The sequence below is a fragment of the Lycorma delicatula genome, chromosome 1 (genome assembly GCF_047948215.1).
Source record: "Lycorma delicatula isolate Av1 chromosome 1, ASM4794821v1, whole genome shotgun sequence".
Classification (NCBI taxonomy): Eukaryota; Metazoa; Arthropoda; class Insecta; order Hemiptera; family Fulgoridae; genus Lycorma; species Lycorma delicatula.
Window position 1 is genome coordinate 16,339,298 of NC_134455.1, and position 14,107 is coordinate 16,353,404.

A 14,107-nucleotide genomic window follows, 5' to 3' on the forward strand; every position below is an offset into this window, starting at 1 on the left:
ACAACTTTTTTGCTTTTTTAAAGCAAATTATTGTATTATTACAATCAATATCTAATGAGATTATTATAATAATATCTAATAGATTATTTATTATTGCTTTTATTACATAAAGAGAAGAACCCTCTGAACAAACATTTAAAAAAATGTATAACTTGGCTGTAGCATTTCTCATCTATGCAGTTCCTGTGTACTTGTAGATTTAAATATCATCACAAAATGATGTTATAATTTGTATGATGCAATGATGTTAATGTTGTAACTTGTAATTTTTGTTAAATTTTTTTAATTTTACAAAATTATTCTTTTCATGTTTATTTTTCCTCTAAGCAACAACAGGCTTATGCCCAATAACTGCATTCAGTAAATGATGATTTTTTTTTTTTTTTAGCATATGAAAAATGCTAAGCCTGACCAGAATCAGAACCTTCTGAATGAAAGACACAGATGCTACTAATCTGCTGCAGAGTCAGATGAAAAGTGAATGTGAGAAAAAATGCATCCCCTGTTTTTAATTTTTCTCTCTCCAAAAAAGATTTTAATTAGTAGTTCCATGATCCTCATATTATTTGTATATTTGCAGAATCTTTTAAAATATGATGTAAATTAAACTGGCCATGATTTTTTATTTATTTATATATTTGTTTTACACAGGTCTTCTGTTTAATAAATTGGAAAAATTTGATAAAGTTTTTACTATTACGAACTTCCTAATGCATACCTCTAGAGGTTAGATGACCAGTAACATGAAAAGCAAATGAGCAGTAAGTTACTCATTTATTTATCATGTCCAGTGCTACTTAGCTTTGGAGTTTATATAGTAATGAGTAATAATAAAGGTAATACCACTGAAGTTTTGTATATTTTTTCTCAACATAGGTTCTCATGATGCAAAAGACACTCAGATACAATACTTCACTATTATCTTTCTAAATCCTTACACCCTATACTGATTTCCATGGCAAATTCTGCGTTCCCATGGCAGAATCTCCTATTTCTTAATGGCTGATGTTAACTCTTTGATGGTGAGAAAACTGGAACTAACAATGATCTTTGTGGTACACAAAATAATACCATGACCAACTGAGAACAATAATTTTCTCTATTTTTCTTTTTAACTGTTGCATAATTTCTTAACTTTCTAACTCTACACATAGTTTCTTAAACAAAGGGAGACAATTCACTTGTAAAAATGTTCATACGTGTTCACAAGAAGGACTTGGAATCCCTAGCTATCTTTTTAACTAACTTTTAAAAAATCCCCATTTTTCTTCTTTATCACCAGATTTGGTCGAAAGCTCTTAGGTCGAAACTTAGTGCAGATGTTCTTTTCCAGCTCACTGAACTCAACACTCTTCCTTCTCTTTGCATCCAAAGAAAATATATTATTTATTCTTCTGTTTGGATTAGTGTCCAATTGATTTACAGAAGCATTATTATTATTATTAATTTTTTTTTTAAGTTTTAGGGGCATTAACTGCTGTAGTCATTAATCAGTTTTCACATAAAAAGAAAAAAAAATTACTTTCCCCTATGTTTAAAAGCACAAGTGATGTACACAGTAGACTAGTCTTGTCATAACAGATCATCCAGAATTAGAATTGTCAAGGGGTATTAAAAACCCCCAAAAAAAAAAACAGAATATGACAACGGTGTAAAGGGTTCCACTTAAAAAAACCAAATAAAACTAACATTTTAAAAACTCTTCAAATGCATATTAACCATCTGAAGAATTAACAAACTATTTCTTACAAATTCTAGTCAATATTATAAAACTAAAATTCATTGTCAAACAAAAGAAATTAAAACTCTCCTTTGATTAAAATTCTTCAAAATTGTTTAAAAATATCTTAATCATTATTTATCTCAATAATTATCGCATAGGTTTTCCCTTAGTCCACCCTTTCTTCTTCTGTTTTTCTATCTTTCTAAAGGCCTCGATGTCGAATTTCAAGGTATCGGAGATGGACTCTTCAGATCCTCCACTGTAAATTGCAAAGGATCTCCTGCTGCTGGCGTCAGATGATACCAATTCTGATGGAATGGTCAGAAGTACATCACAGTTGAGACTGGATGCACTCACCACTAGAATATGTGGGGTGGTCAAACTGCTCACCCTTTCACTAAAGGCCTCCACTGTTGGTTTTTCTATGTATTTCTTTTCCAAAATCATTATTTCAGGTTTTTCAGGTCCCTTAATGGGGGATTTTTTCAATCTGTACTTTAGCTTCATTGTTCATTTTGATACTTAGCTTCACCTTTTGACTGGTCAAAGATTCATTCTTTGGTTGTGTAATAATCTTTTTTGTTGCGACATCTGCTATTTTCTTCATTGGCTTTCAATTACCTTTTCTAATTGGTCAACTCATCAATTTATTATCAATGATAGGTTCAACCATGCTTGCCTATGGTAGTGCCAGTTCAAAAATGATGTCCTTTGATTTAAAAGAAGCTGCAGGAGCTGCAGCAACCTGAGCATAGGACGTAAGAGTCGGTGATCTGCTGAACACAATTTTTCTGGCTTTAAAGTAGTTGATCCTTTTGAATAGTTTTAATCTCCTGTATTGCTACTTCCTCCTTACAGATCAGACAATTTTGCAATCTAGCAAAATGATGTCCATGGCAGTTAGTACAAACTGGCAGATCCTCGGATATAATAGATCCCACAGGAACAGATCTGTTTCTTTGTGTATCTCGCCGCGGTATGTCTGAAATTCTGAATCCAAAACACTACAATTGAGTCGGGATTAAAGGATGGACATTCAGTCTGTGAAAGCCAGCCTTAATTTTCTCAGGACAATTGAGTTTGTTAAATGATAAAAAATTTGACGCAGAGAGTACATGTCCGTTAGGTCGGTTGTTTACAAGTCGACATCCAACAACTCTTTGTTTCTGAAGCTCCTGGACGATCTCTTCTTCTGTGCAGTTTATAAAGTCCCTGCCCTCAAGAACTTCTTTAAAAGTACTAATTGTAGCATGCAGTACAATCTCAACGTCGATGAGTCCTATCTTCAAAGCTTTCATTAGCCATGATGATTGTAGGTGATTGACGGTCTCCAGAAACAATCCCTTCCTGGTTCTTTTACAGGAATCCCACGGAATCAGGAAAGAACTAACTTTTGAAAAATCCCCATTTTTCTTCTTTATCACCAGATTTGGTCCCAAGCTCTTAGGTCGAAACTTAGTACAGATGTTCTTTTCCAGTTCACTGAATTCTACGCTCTTCCTTCTCTTGGCATCCGAAGATAAAGGTTCTCCTGGACGAGGATTTTTAAGTAGACCCACTCCCACGAAAGATGTGGATGTAGAATTATTCATAACCTACAGTATCATCAATCAATATGTTGTAAAGTGCGGGCGGAGACAGTTGGGTGTGCCCTGATCAAAGATTCTGCCTGGGTTCCCTCAGTCAGTCACCTCCCATAAATTTAACCCCGGCCGGGGAGTCAGGTACTGCCTGATCCACGATACTGACATCCCAGGACTCGTACGTAGCAGTAACGGGACCGATACCCTTACTCATAGGACAACCCCTGCCAAGGGCCGAAGTGACCGACTCAAGCTGAGCGGCACAAGACTTCGGCAGAGCTAGCTCACAGCAGCCCACCCTAAACCCGGCTCCACAATCCGGAAAAGGGATGGGCACACTCTGCCCAGCGTCGGCAAAAGAGATCACGATCTGCCTTCCCGCTCCCGCTTCAAACAGCGAAACCGATAAACAGCTCGGACAACTTGGGACCGCCAATTATGTATTCCACAGGGAGTTCCTGAGCAGAACTACGGCCCCGTTGGCCGACGTAAGCGAAAGTACTTTAGTACCTTGTCGTTGCCTGTCACGGACGTGTGCGTATTTGTTATTGCACGGACATGTGGTTGGGATTGTCCGGGGCATTAGTATTATTATTTTTTTAATCTAGATTTATTGCATAAATTTTTCATATTTTTAAATATCTATGTTAATAATATTGTTTAGACAGTCTGCTTTTAACTTATAATTATAATTTTATAATTAATTATTTCATCTCAAAACATTATTAATTTTATTGTTCCCACATACGTAAATATTTTAATGAATATTTCATCTTTCATGAACTTTATTCCATGCTCTTTATTGTTAAACTTGTTTTTTATTAAGATTGGTTTTACCACATAAGCTTCAGAAATGGTCAACTGTGTAGTAGATAGTTAAAGCCATGATGAAAGTAACAAGATGTCGCACACCTAGCGTTGCGCAGTAGCTCGTCCCAAAATCCTTTTCCCGCCATGATGTTAAATGTTTTGTGATAATATTTTCAATTAAACTAAAAAATCATCAATTCCGAAGATTGACCAAAATAAATAATATCAGATCTTTAGTTATAAAATTTTGAAGTTGCACTTCATAAGATGTGTCCTCTGTTTGTTTGTTTGTTTAGGTTTTCATTCATTATTTTCAATTTTATCTTAATTAAGAATCAATTTCAATACTCTTAAGAATCAATAGACTTGTATAAAATATTTATTTTTATTAAGGATTATTAAAAAAAAATGTTTATTATATTTAACAAATATTCGATTGTTAGCTCGTTTAATCATTATCATGTATTTAAAATTTTGTAAAGTTTTTGTACAACTAAAAACTTTTGTCCCAAAATCCCTTACTTATATGTTCAAATAACCCGGTAGAAAATGAGATTTTGGGACGAGCGTATACGCATGCGCGCCGAGTACTGTGCGCAATGCTACACCTTGTGACTTTCATCATGGTTAAAGCTACATTACACGTTTTTAATAATTAATTATTAATTGTGAGACAAGGATTGCTAGTTCTTGAGAACAGATAACAGAATTTTTTGAAGTGAATTGTATTCCATGTGTAAACTATGTATAGAATTAGAAAGTTTAAAAATTATGCAAAAGTTTAGAAAATTATTAATTAATCTCAATTTATCAGAGAATTAGTTTGTGTACCACAAAGTTCATTGCTAGGTCCAGGTTCACTCAATATTAAAGAGCTATTATCAGTGATTAAAAAGAATTAAAAATACTCTGATACATCAATACGATCCAACTCTTAATTTAAATGCAACAGGGTTAGATAACTTTACAGATTTACTCAGAGCTACGAATATGCCAACCGTTGTAATTTAGTAATTAATGGAAATACATCCAATTTAACAAACTATTAAAGTAAATATAATATACAAGCAAATAATATTATTGTGGTAAGTAATAGTGCTAGAAAATGGTCATAACTTGTAAAGGTTTTAATTGTAATAACCTCTTAACCTTTCAGTGGTCATGTAGAAATATAGAAAAACTAACCTCAAATATTAATATGTAAGCTTGGTGGTTATAAATTGATGAGGGCATCATATTGATAGTTTGAAATGTTAATGTTCAGTACTTAGTAATGTTTAGGAAGTCATGACCTACAAAATTTTTTAAGTTTTAGTTACAGATGAAAGCCATTAGTGCAAACAGGGATAAAAAAATAAAAAATGGTGTGAATTCCTTCATTAATTATTTACAAAGAAATAATCATCTATAGGCCAGCAGATTTTAAAGGAAATTTATGTGCACATAATGACAGGTAGTTGAGAAATTAATTTTGTGCAAGTTCAGAGGTGACTTTTAATATAGAACTACATTATTTGAAAGTGTTTCCAAAAAATTTTCTCATTGCAGATTACTTTTTAAGTTCTAAAATTTTTAATGAACGCTAGTGTAAATTTGGGTTTTAGTTATTAGAAATGATAACATAGATGTATTAAAAAAACCAAATAAACATTTATTCTAATTTTTATGTCATACCTACTAAAGAACCCTTTTTTTAATTTTAACAAAAAATTAAAAATGACAAAAATAATTAAATAATAGCAATAATATAAAAAAAAAAAAATTGAAACATTTTAACTTTTCACTGACTTCTTTATGTTTGTGCCTGATATTCTTTTAATGTCAAGTGCAATGATAGAAATCTGAATTTTTACATCAGTTGCAGCATTAAGTTAATTCTGTTGCAGTGTAATGTGAAAAACCTGCCTCACACAAATACATTGCCAAAGGAAGTAAAAAATGAGTATTTTGATAAGCTTATTGCGAATGAGCTTATTTTGATAAGTTCAGCTATTCTTCTTAAAAACTTATGCAAAATCCATTAAATAGTGTATAGATTTTTTGTTTATGTCAGAATTAGTTGTCAAATCAATTAATTTTTCGAATTCAGCTACTCATAGCTGTTGTCGTGAAAGTATTTCAAATCCAAGAATTGTCTTCCTGGCGCTGTGGGAATTATTGACCGTAACTGTAAGTCATTCAAATGTTGTAAAACTTTATTGCAAACTTTACTGCTAATTTTAAAACTTTCTTCATTCAAAAAGTCATCTAAAGTAGGAAAACAGTCAAATTTATTCTGTTCTAGTGAAGAAATCCAGAATATCAGTCTTTGTTTGAAAGAAAATTTTATTCATTACATTAAAAACAGAAATATTTCTTCCTTGCAATGATAAATTTATTTCATTATACTTGGTAAAAATACCTGCTAAATAAGTATCACTAATTAACCATTTTTTAAAAATTCCAAGAAATTTTGCCCCATATTGTCTGATGAAAAGAAAAACAATAACTCTCTTTGCACTTAAACAATCTGGATATGCTTTCCCTTTGTCTGGGTAGTCATTTTACATTAGTGTGCAGTAAAAGTTCAGGAGTTTGGTTACTCATTTTATCACATAAAATTTTAAATAATTTGAATTGGAGTGATCAAGATTTTACATGGTCGATCATTTTTACAATTGTATCAAAAATATTTTTTTAAATATATAAATTTTTTGTCCTATTACCTGTTTATATAAAACACAATGACTTTTTGTAGCTACTTTCAAAATGCATGTCACAACTCTTCATTTTGTCCATCATTAATTATGCACCATCTGTACAAACGTTGATACACTTTTTCCAATCAAGTTTGTTTTTATAATATAATTTTTAATGCAATTAAACATACCTTCTCCAGTTGTTCCTTCTTGGAGGTATTAAAAAAAGTGAAAATCCTCTTCAATGCTGTTGTTATAGACATAGAGCACAGATACCAGTAAAAGAAATTGATTTGTGATATCTGTTAACTCATTCAGTTGTAAAACAAAGTTATTGCAGAGTTTAAGACAATTATTAGCTCTGAATCTATACCAGTGAAAAGATCAGTGACGCAGAGGGAAATGGTGTTACTGGATTATTGTAATGAATCAATTTTTTTTAGCAGACTTCATTGAACATGTAGGACACAATGTCTTTCACACTAGTCTTCTCTCCAATAATGTGAATATTATTGCGTGCAATGTGGTAACTCACATTATAAGAAACCTCTGTTGCCATTTCATTTTAAGTTAGAGTTTTTATCCATTGATAAATACTGTAACTGAAAATTAAAAAAAAAAATCTCAGCTTCATTAAGTTGAGATTTTTCCATAGAGTTAAATTGTCTCTTACAGAAATGAATAGTTTTTTCTTTGTAATCAGGATACTTCATTTTGAAATATCTACTTAGTTTAGCTGGAGCCAAAGAACTAGAAACTAGAATTTTATTACATACCACACACATGCACTGGGGGAATTTTTATTATCAGTTAACTTAAAGCCCTAATTCAAATAACTCTCGTCATATTCCTTTTTTGGCATGCTATGTATCTGAAGAAGTACTTGCACCTTAAGTTTCAAAATTCCCTTTTTTAACCAAGAATCCATAAGTAGTTTTAAATTTATATTTTAGAATTGAAATGGAGACAAAGAAAAACCGAAACAAAAAAATACAGCAAGAAATGAGCTATTTATTTATTATTTTTTTTTTTTTTTATGTAAATATATATATATATATATATATGTGTGTGTGTACATGTTCACGCAGTTACATACATTTAAATTTTGGTGGCTAATATACTAGTAGGTTAATCTGTAAATGATAATTAATGGTAAAATTTACAGTCTTTGTTGGGAAGCAAACAAACAAGGCCAATGGTTGAAATACTTTTAATCCTAGCTAACAAAAAAGTAATCAAATTTCAGGTAAAATTTTAAAGGTTATTTACAAGTAGAAAAATGATTGTGGTGAAATTTGATTTTTCTGTATATCATCTTTTGTTGTGTTACATTAGTAAATTTGTTACTAGTGCGATTTAAAACACTTTGTTATATGTTTTTTCTTTAAATTTCTTTTAAGAGTTGTTTTAGATTGTGTTAAATACATAAAAGCAGACAATATTTTGTTGTTCTCTAACCTCAGTTTCATAATTTTTTCACAGAACAATTTTAATGACTATTTGCCGAATACCAGTGTTCTGAAGAATACGGTTTGGGAAATTATTTTTTCTGGTATATGTGGTAAATTAATCAATCATCTTATTAATTTTTTTTTTAAAGATGCTGTATATATTACAGAATAATCACTATGACATTAGTAAAAAAAATGATAAAATTTTAAAAGTAGTTTTTAACAAAAAAGTTTTTTTACTTACTTGAATTCCTTTTCTCTTTCCTTACTAAGAAGTTTAGGAAGCAGTAGGATTAGAATTTATCTAAACTAAACTTCTGATTCACTCTTTAATCAGTTCTGAATTTATAGAATCTGATATTTAATCACATCATGAAGCATAAAACCACCTGGTTTTAAATAACCTGGCATCTAACAAATTATAATTTTTTACCTTTGATGAAATTCTAAAATTACATAAAACCTATTTATCTGTAGACTATCTGTATTCTCAAAAAATCCAGTATTCACTTGTTACATTGATTTTATTTTTACTTCAGTCAGTCTTCTGAACAGAGGTTTTTATCATTCTATTTAATATTTATAAAAATCAATACTGCATTTACAAGTTTCAATAAATGTATTTTTTATACATGTAGAATCCACTCTTAAGGACAACTTTATTATGCTTTTCATTTGTCTATGAAATTGAATGAAAATCTGGTATATCAGCATCAGAGATTGATACGACTACAACTCTTCTATAATACAGAGAATATTAATATTTGCAAATAATAATTATAATATTTATCAAATGAACTTCTTTTTCCTGTTTAGCCTCTGGGAATTACTGTTCAGGCATTACTTCAGAGGATGAATGAGGAGGATATGTATGAGTGTAAATGAAGTGTAGGCTTGTACAGTCTCAGTTCGACCATTCCTGAGAAGTGTGGTCAATTGAAACCCAACCACCAAAGAACACCGGTATCTACGATCTAGTATTCAAATCCGTATAAAAATAACTGGCTTTACTAGGACTTGAACGCTGTAACTCTTGACTTCCAACTCAGCTGATTTGGGAAGACCCGTTAACCACTAGACCAACCCGGTGGGGTTTTATCAAATGAACTTTCTTTTTTCCTGTTTAGCCTCCGGTAACTACCATTTAGATAATACTTTAGAGGATGAATGAGGATGATATGTGTGAGTGTAAATGAAGTGTAGTCTTGTACATTCTCAGTTCGACCAATCCTGAGATGTGTGGTTAATTGAAACCCAACCACCAAAGAACACCGGTATCCACGATCTAGTATTCAAATTCGTGTAAAAATAACTGGCTTTACTAGGACTTGAACGCTGGAACTCTCGGCTTCCAAATCAGCTGATTTGGGAAGACGCGTTAACCACTAGACCAACCCGGTGGGTTTTATCAAATAAACTGGTTTTACTTAACATCACTCAAAAGATCAATTAAGTAAAGAACTCCATTAAAGAAAAAAATTAATTAATTTTTTCAAAATTAAACAAACCCATTCAGCAGATATACAGGATATTTGTAAGTTTAACAAAATAAAATAAATTAACTTCCATATTTTTTTTTAAATATGCATATGGCAATAAACAAAAGAAAGTGTGTATTTTATCCTTAAAGTATATTCTAAAATTAAATGATACATTGTAACTGTTAAGTAAATATTTATTTAAGGTTTCAGTAAAAATTTATTTTTAATAAGGTACTTTATTATTTATTTATTCAAAGAGAATGTTTATATAAGTAAACTTGCAGGAAATTTAATAAAAAATTTAACATTAGTAAGATAGAAAACAAATCATTTCATTCCACATAAAAATTTTAAGTTTACAAAAGGATGGTTTTATTATAAACCAAGTATGACTTATATTACAAAGTGGAAACTTTTTCAGTGCAATTGTGTTACTGAACTACTACCTAAAATCAAAATACCCTTATAAATAATGTTCTTGTATAACTATTATTTGGTTAAAACTTTGTGATGCTGAAAATTACTATGTTATAAAAACACAAAGGGTAAATTGGAATTGTAGATATTCTGTAAGTAATTATAATAATTAATCTTATATTTACTTTAAAAATATTACTTTTTTTTTCTTTTATATAAGTTAGTAGTAAGAAAAATGGATTGAAACATGTCAAAAGCAAAATATCAAAATATTTGTAAATTGAATAAAAGCAACATTTACACTTTCCAGTAAAATCCCATTAAAATTAAGAAGTTGTAAAATTAACTGTTAGCTTATAAATAATAAAAAAGTTTTAATATGTACATTATCATTAAAATGATAAACATAGAGATCCAGTATTTTTTGCAAGATCTGGTGATTCTTATCTAAGTAACAGCGTAATAGAAAAAAAATGTTATCAGATTGTATTATACCTATATTTCATTATAAAATTCATATTATAGGGAAAAAAAATAATTTGTTAGATTAAACAAACCTGTACCTCAATATTTAATTATCTTCAGAATATTTAATTATTTTCAGAAGTCATTCTGAAAACAGAAGTGTGAGTGTGACATTTTTCATTTTTATCACAGAAAAATCAATTGATTTTACCCAAATTATACGGATTTGAATACTAGATCATAGATACTGGTGTTCTTTGGTGGTTAAGTTTCAATTAACCACACATCTCAGGAATGGTCGACCTGAGACTGTTCAAGGCTACATTTCATTTACATTCATATATATCATCCTCTGAAGTAATACTTTACGGTGGTTCTGAAAATTAAACAGAAAAAAGAGATGTAGTCGAAATTGGGTAAAGTAAATAAATTAAATAAATAACAAAAAAAATTTGAAATTTCTATATATTTATTTATTTTTTATTTACACTTGATCCTTGTTGGGTGGTTTTGGTTTATTTAGTATATCTTGAATCTCCTGTAATGACATTCCTTTAGTTTCTGGTAAAATAAAATATACAAAGAGAAACGAAATAATCATAGATATAGAAAAAATCCAAAAACCACAGTAAATACCAACAATTTCACTTACATTTGTAAAAAACTTTGTTAGTATAAAAGTATCAAGAAGACACAATGATGTTGCCAGAGCAGATGCTAACACCTTTACATTTGCTGGAAATGTTTCCCCAAGAACTGCCCACGGAATAGGGCCATATGCTGTAACATATCACATTTACATTATTACTAAAATAAACATAAACAGAAGTTATTATCAATAAAAAAAGTAATTATAATTTACAGTTTAAATACTTAATGGAATTAGTTGTCTATCTTATCAGTAATTATAAAAAACAGGGAACATTTTTAACAGTGTATAAGTACTACTATACAGATTTAAAAAAATTAATAATAAGGTAATGTGTAACATTCTAATTAATAAATGCCAGTACCCTGTTAACAAATGATTCTACTGTTTATTAAAATATTAATTACAGGATTAGAAATACTCTACAGATCATGTTAGGAATGGATAGGTGTGCCTCAATATGAATTAAAAAAGGAACTGTTGCAGTGTCAACCATGAAGAATCAAAGTTATTTACTATCTGTACTATTGTAGTACTACCTGTACTATCTGTAGTTACTATTTTGTGCTATGACATTTTTGGACTCATTTTTACATTTTGAAAAAGACTGGCTTTAGCAATGAAATATTTCAACATTTCTATATGTTTGTGTTTAGAACTTAAAATTGAAATTAGCATTCTTTTTTTGGTGTAAGAGAGGAAGGATAACAGTTTTCTTTATCAGAAAGAAAAAAAGAGTTTTTATCACATTTTTTAATCATTATAATTTTAATTTATTAACATGAACTGCAACAACTGTGCTTTTGTAATATGTATTAAAATTTGTATCCTGCAAATGTGGTCTAATTAAGGTTTTCATAGAGTTTCCCTCAATAAGAATCTGTAATAATATTGTAAATGCAATTACAGTTCCTTTTATTATCCATGTCATTTTTGACATGTGATACATAGTAATTGCATATAAATATGAATACATTATTCATTTATCTTTAGTTATAAGTAGCAAATCTAATTATACGTATTATTTCAAAACAGATGCATGGAATTGCTGTCTACATCTCACTGCAATATTTCATCCAAATGTTTGTGGATTAATCATCTATTATCCATCATTAATTTACCCAAATATTTCTCATGTGGTCTGTGTAGTGAATATTTATGTACCTATAAATAAAATATTACATACTTAAAAACTACGTACTTATAAATGAAATAATTTGCAGTAATTTATTTACTGAACACTAGTATGGCAAGATCAATATTTAAATTCAACTAGACCAATTTTATAGAATTTATTTGAATAAAACTCTTTGTATACTAATAAATTCTCTTCATATGCTAATATGTCTTTTATAAATGGAGAAAATTTATTAAAAGAACCAAAATCTATACTTTGGTTACAAAAAAAGATTTTTATAGGATAATTAACTGACATTTCATTCTTCATTAGACAGAAACATTTTATATCATAAATGATTTTAATTCCTATGATATAAAAATTAAAGAAAAATATTAAGATTTTACTCTTATTTCTGAATTATGATTAATTACATTACAAATGAGGCAATAAAATATTTTTACAAGTACAGGGTAATTCACGGGAACCGGATGTTTTTGAAGTGGGTTGTACTCGGGCGTTTGAGGTGGGAGGGGCACGTGGCTGGTGTCTGACGTTTCCTTTCATCATAGCATTTACATTTTAGTCGTTGAGATGGAGCCGTGGACGCTATATCAACGCCTGTACGCGTATAACAATTTTGTGCGAAATGACGAATCCGTAACTGCTGTTCAGCGGGATTTCCGCCGTCAGTTTAATATCCATCGTAATGCAAGTGTCCCTTCTCGTAACACAATATTGCGACGGGTAAACAACCTTCGAACAAGCGGTTCAATATTGAAGAAAAAACCATCGGGTCCCCGATGAACTGCTAGCACTCCGGAGAACATCGAACGAGTAAGGAAAGCCGTTTTCAGAAGCCCGCGCCGCTCTATTCAGAGGCATTCAGCAGCGCTTCAAATGAGCACAAGTACGGTAAGACGAATTCTGCATACAGACCTGCATTTCCATCCTTACAAGATAGCCGTCATGCAGCAGTTAAACGAGCAAGACTTCACGCAGCGATTACAATTTTGTCGACAAATGCTTACCATTTTTGAAGAAAATGAAAATTTGTTATCGATAATGAGTGACGAAGCCTATTTTCATCTGAATGGCTTCGTCAACAAACAGAATTGTTGGTATTGGGCAGAAAGAAACCCACCTCAGCTTCACGAAAGACCACTTTGTAGCCCAAAGGTTACTGTCTGATGTGCAATAGGAAAGGTCGGCGTTATTGGACCGTATTTTTTTGAAGAAAATGACGCTGCCGTAACTGTAACAGCTGATCGTTATATTGCGATGTTGAATACTTTTTTCATCCCTGAGTTACGAAACCGGGGAATCGATTTTCAAAATGTGTTATTCCAGCAGGATGGAACTACAGCGAGGGCAACGATGGCTGTTCTCCGTAACTTGTTTCCGGGATGGATCGTTTCCAGATTCGGCGACATTCCTTGGCCCGCTCGGTCCCCCTACTTGAGTAGTTGTGATTTTTTTCTGTGGGGGTTTCTGAAATCGCGTGTGTACGGCAATAAACCGCGTACTGCAAAGAATTGAGGCCAGTTACTGTGAAAGGCTACAACAATGCATTGCCGAAAATGGACATCACTTGCCGGATATAATTTTACGTTCATGAGTAACTAATGCTTTGATTTAACAAGTATTTCAGTACAAATAAAACTTTTTTAAAGTAAATATTCAATTTTTTATGATTATTTTAAAAACATCCGGTTCCCGTGAATGACTGTATT

At 30.9% G+C, this 14,107-nt stretch overlaps 1 protein-coding gene and 1 long non-coding RNA gene across 4 annotated transcripts in view; one reads left to right on the top strand and one right to left on the bottom strand.

The window, feature by feature from the left end:
• The first annotated feature begins 4,725 nt into the window (after positions 1-4,725).
• LOC142328942 (uncharacterized) overlaps positions 4,726-14,107 on the top strand; it is a 42,168-nt gene continuing 32,786 nt past the window's right edge. Inside the window, exon 1 of the long non-coding RNA XR_012757388.1 lies at positions 4,726-5,201. This is a non-coding gene — a long non-coding RNA (uncharacterized LOC142328942). The remainder of the gene's footprint in view (positions 5,202-14,107) is intronic.
• The window catches only part of LOC142328802 (facilitated trehalose transporter Tret1-like), a 35,966-nt gene continuing 32,918 nt past the window's right edge, over positions 11,060-14,107 (bottom strand). For 2 of the 3 annotated variants that reach the window (XM_075372971.1, XM_075372889.1), the window contains one exon: positions 11,060-11,388. In XM_075372971.1, the coding sequence (XP_075229086.1) occupies positions 11,093-11,388 (296 nt within the window). In that variant the 3' untranslated portion in view covers positions 11,060-11,092. The remainder of the gene's footprint in view (positions 11,389-14,107) is intronic. The other variant, XM_075373047.1, reaches the window with a different exon arrangement.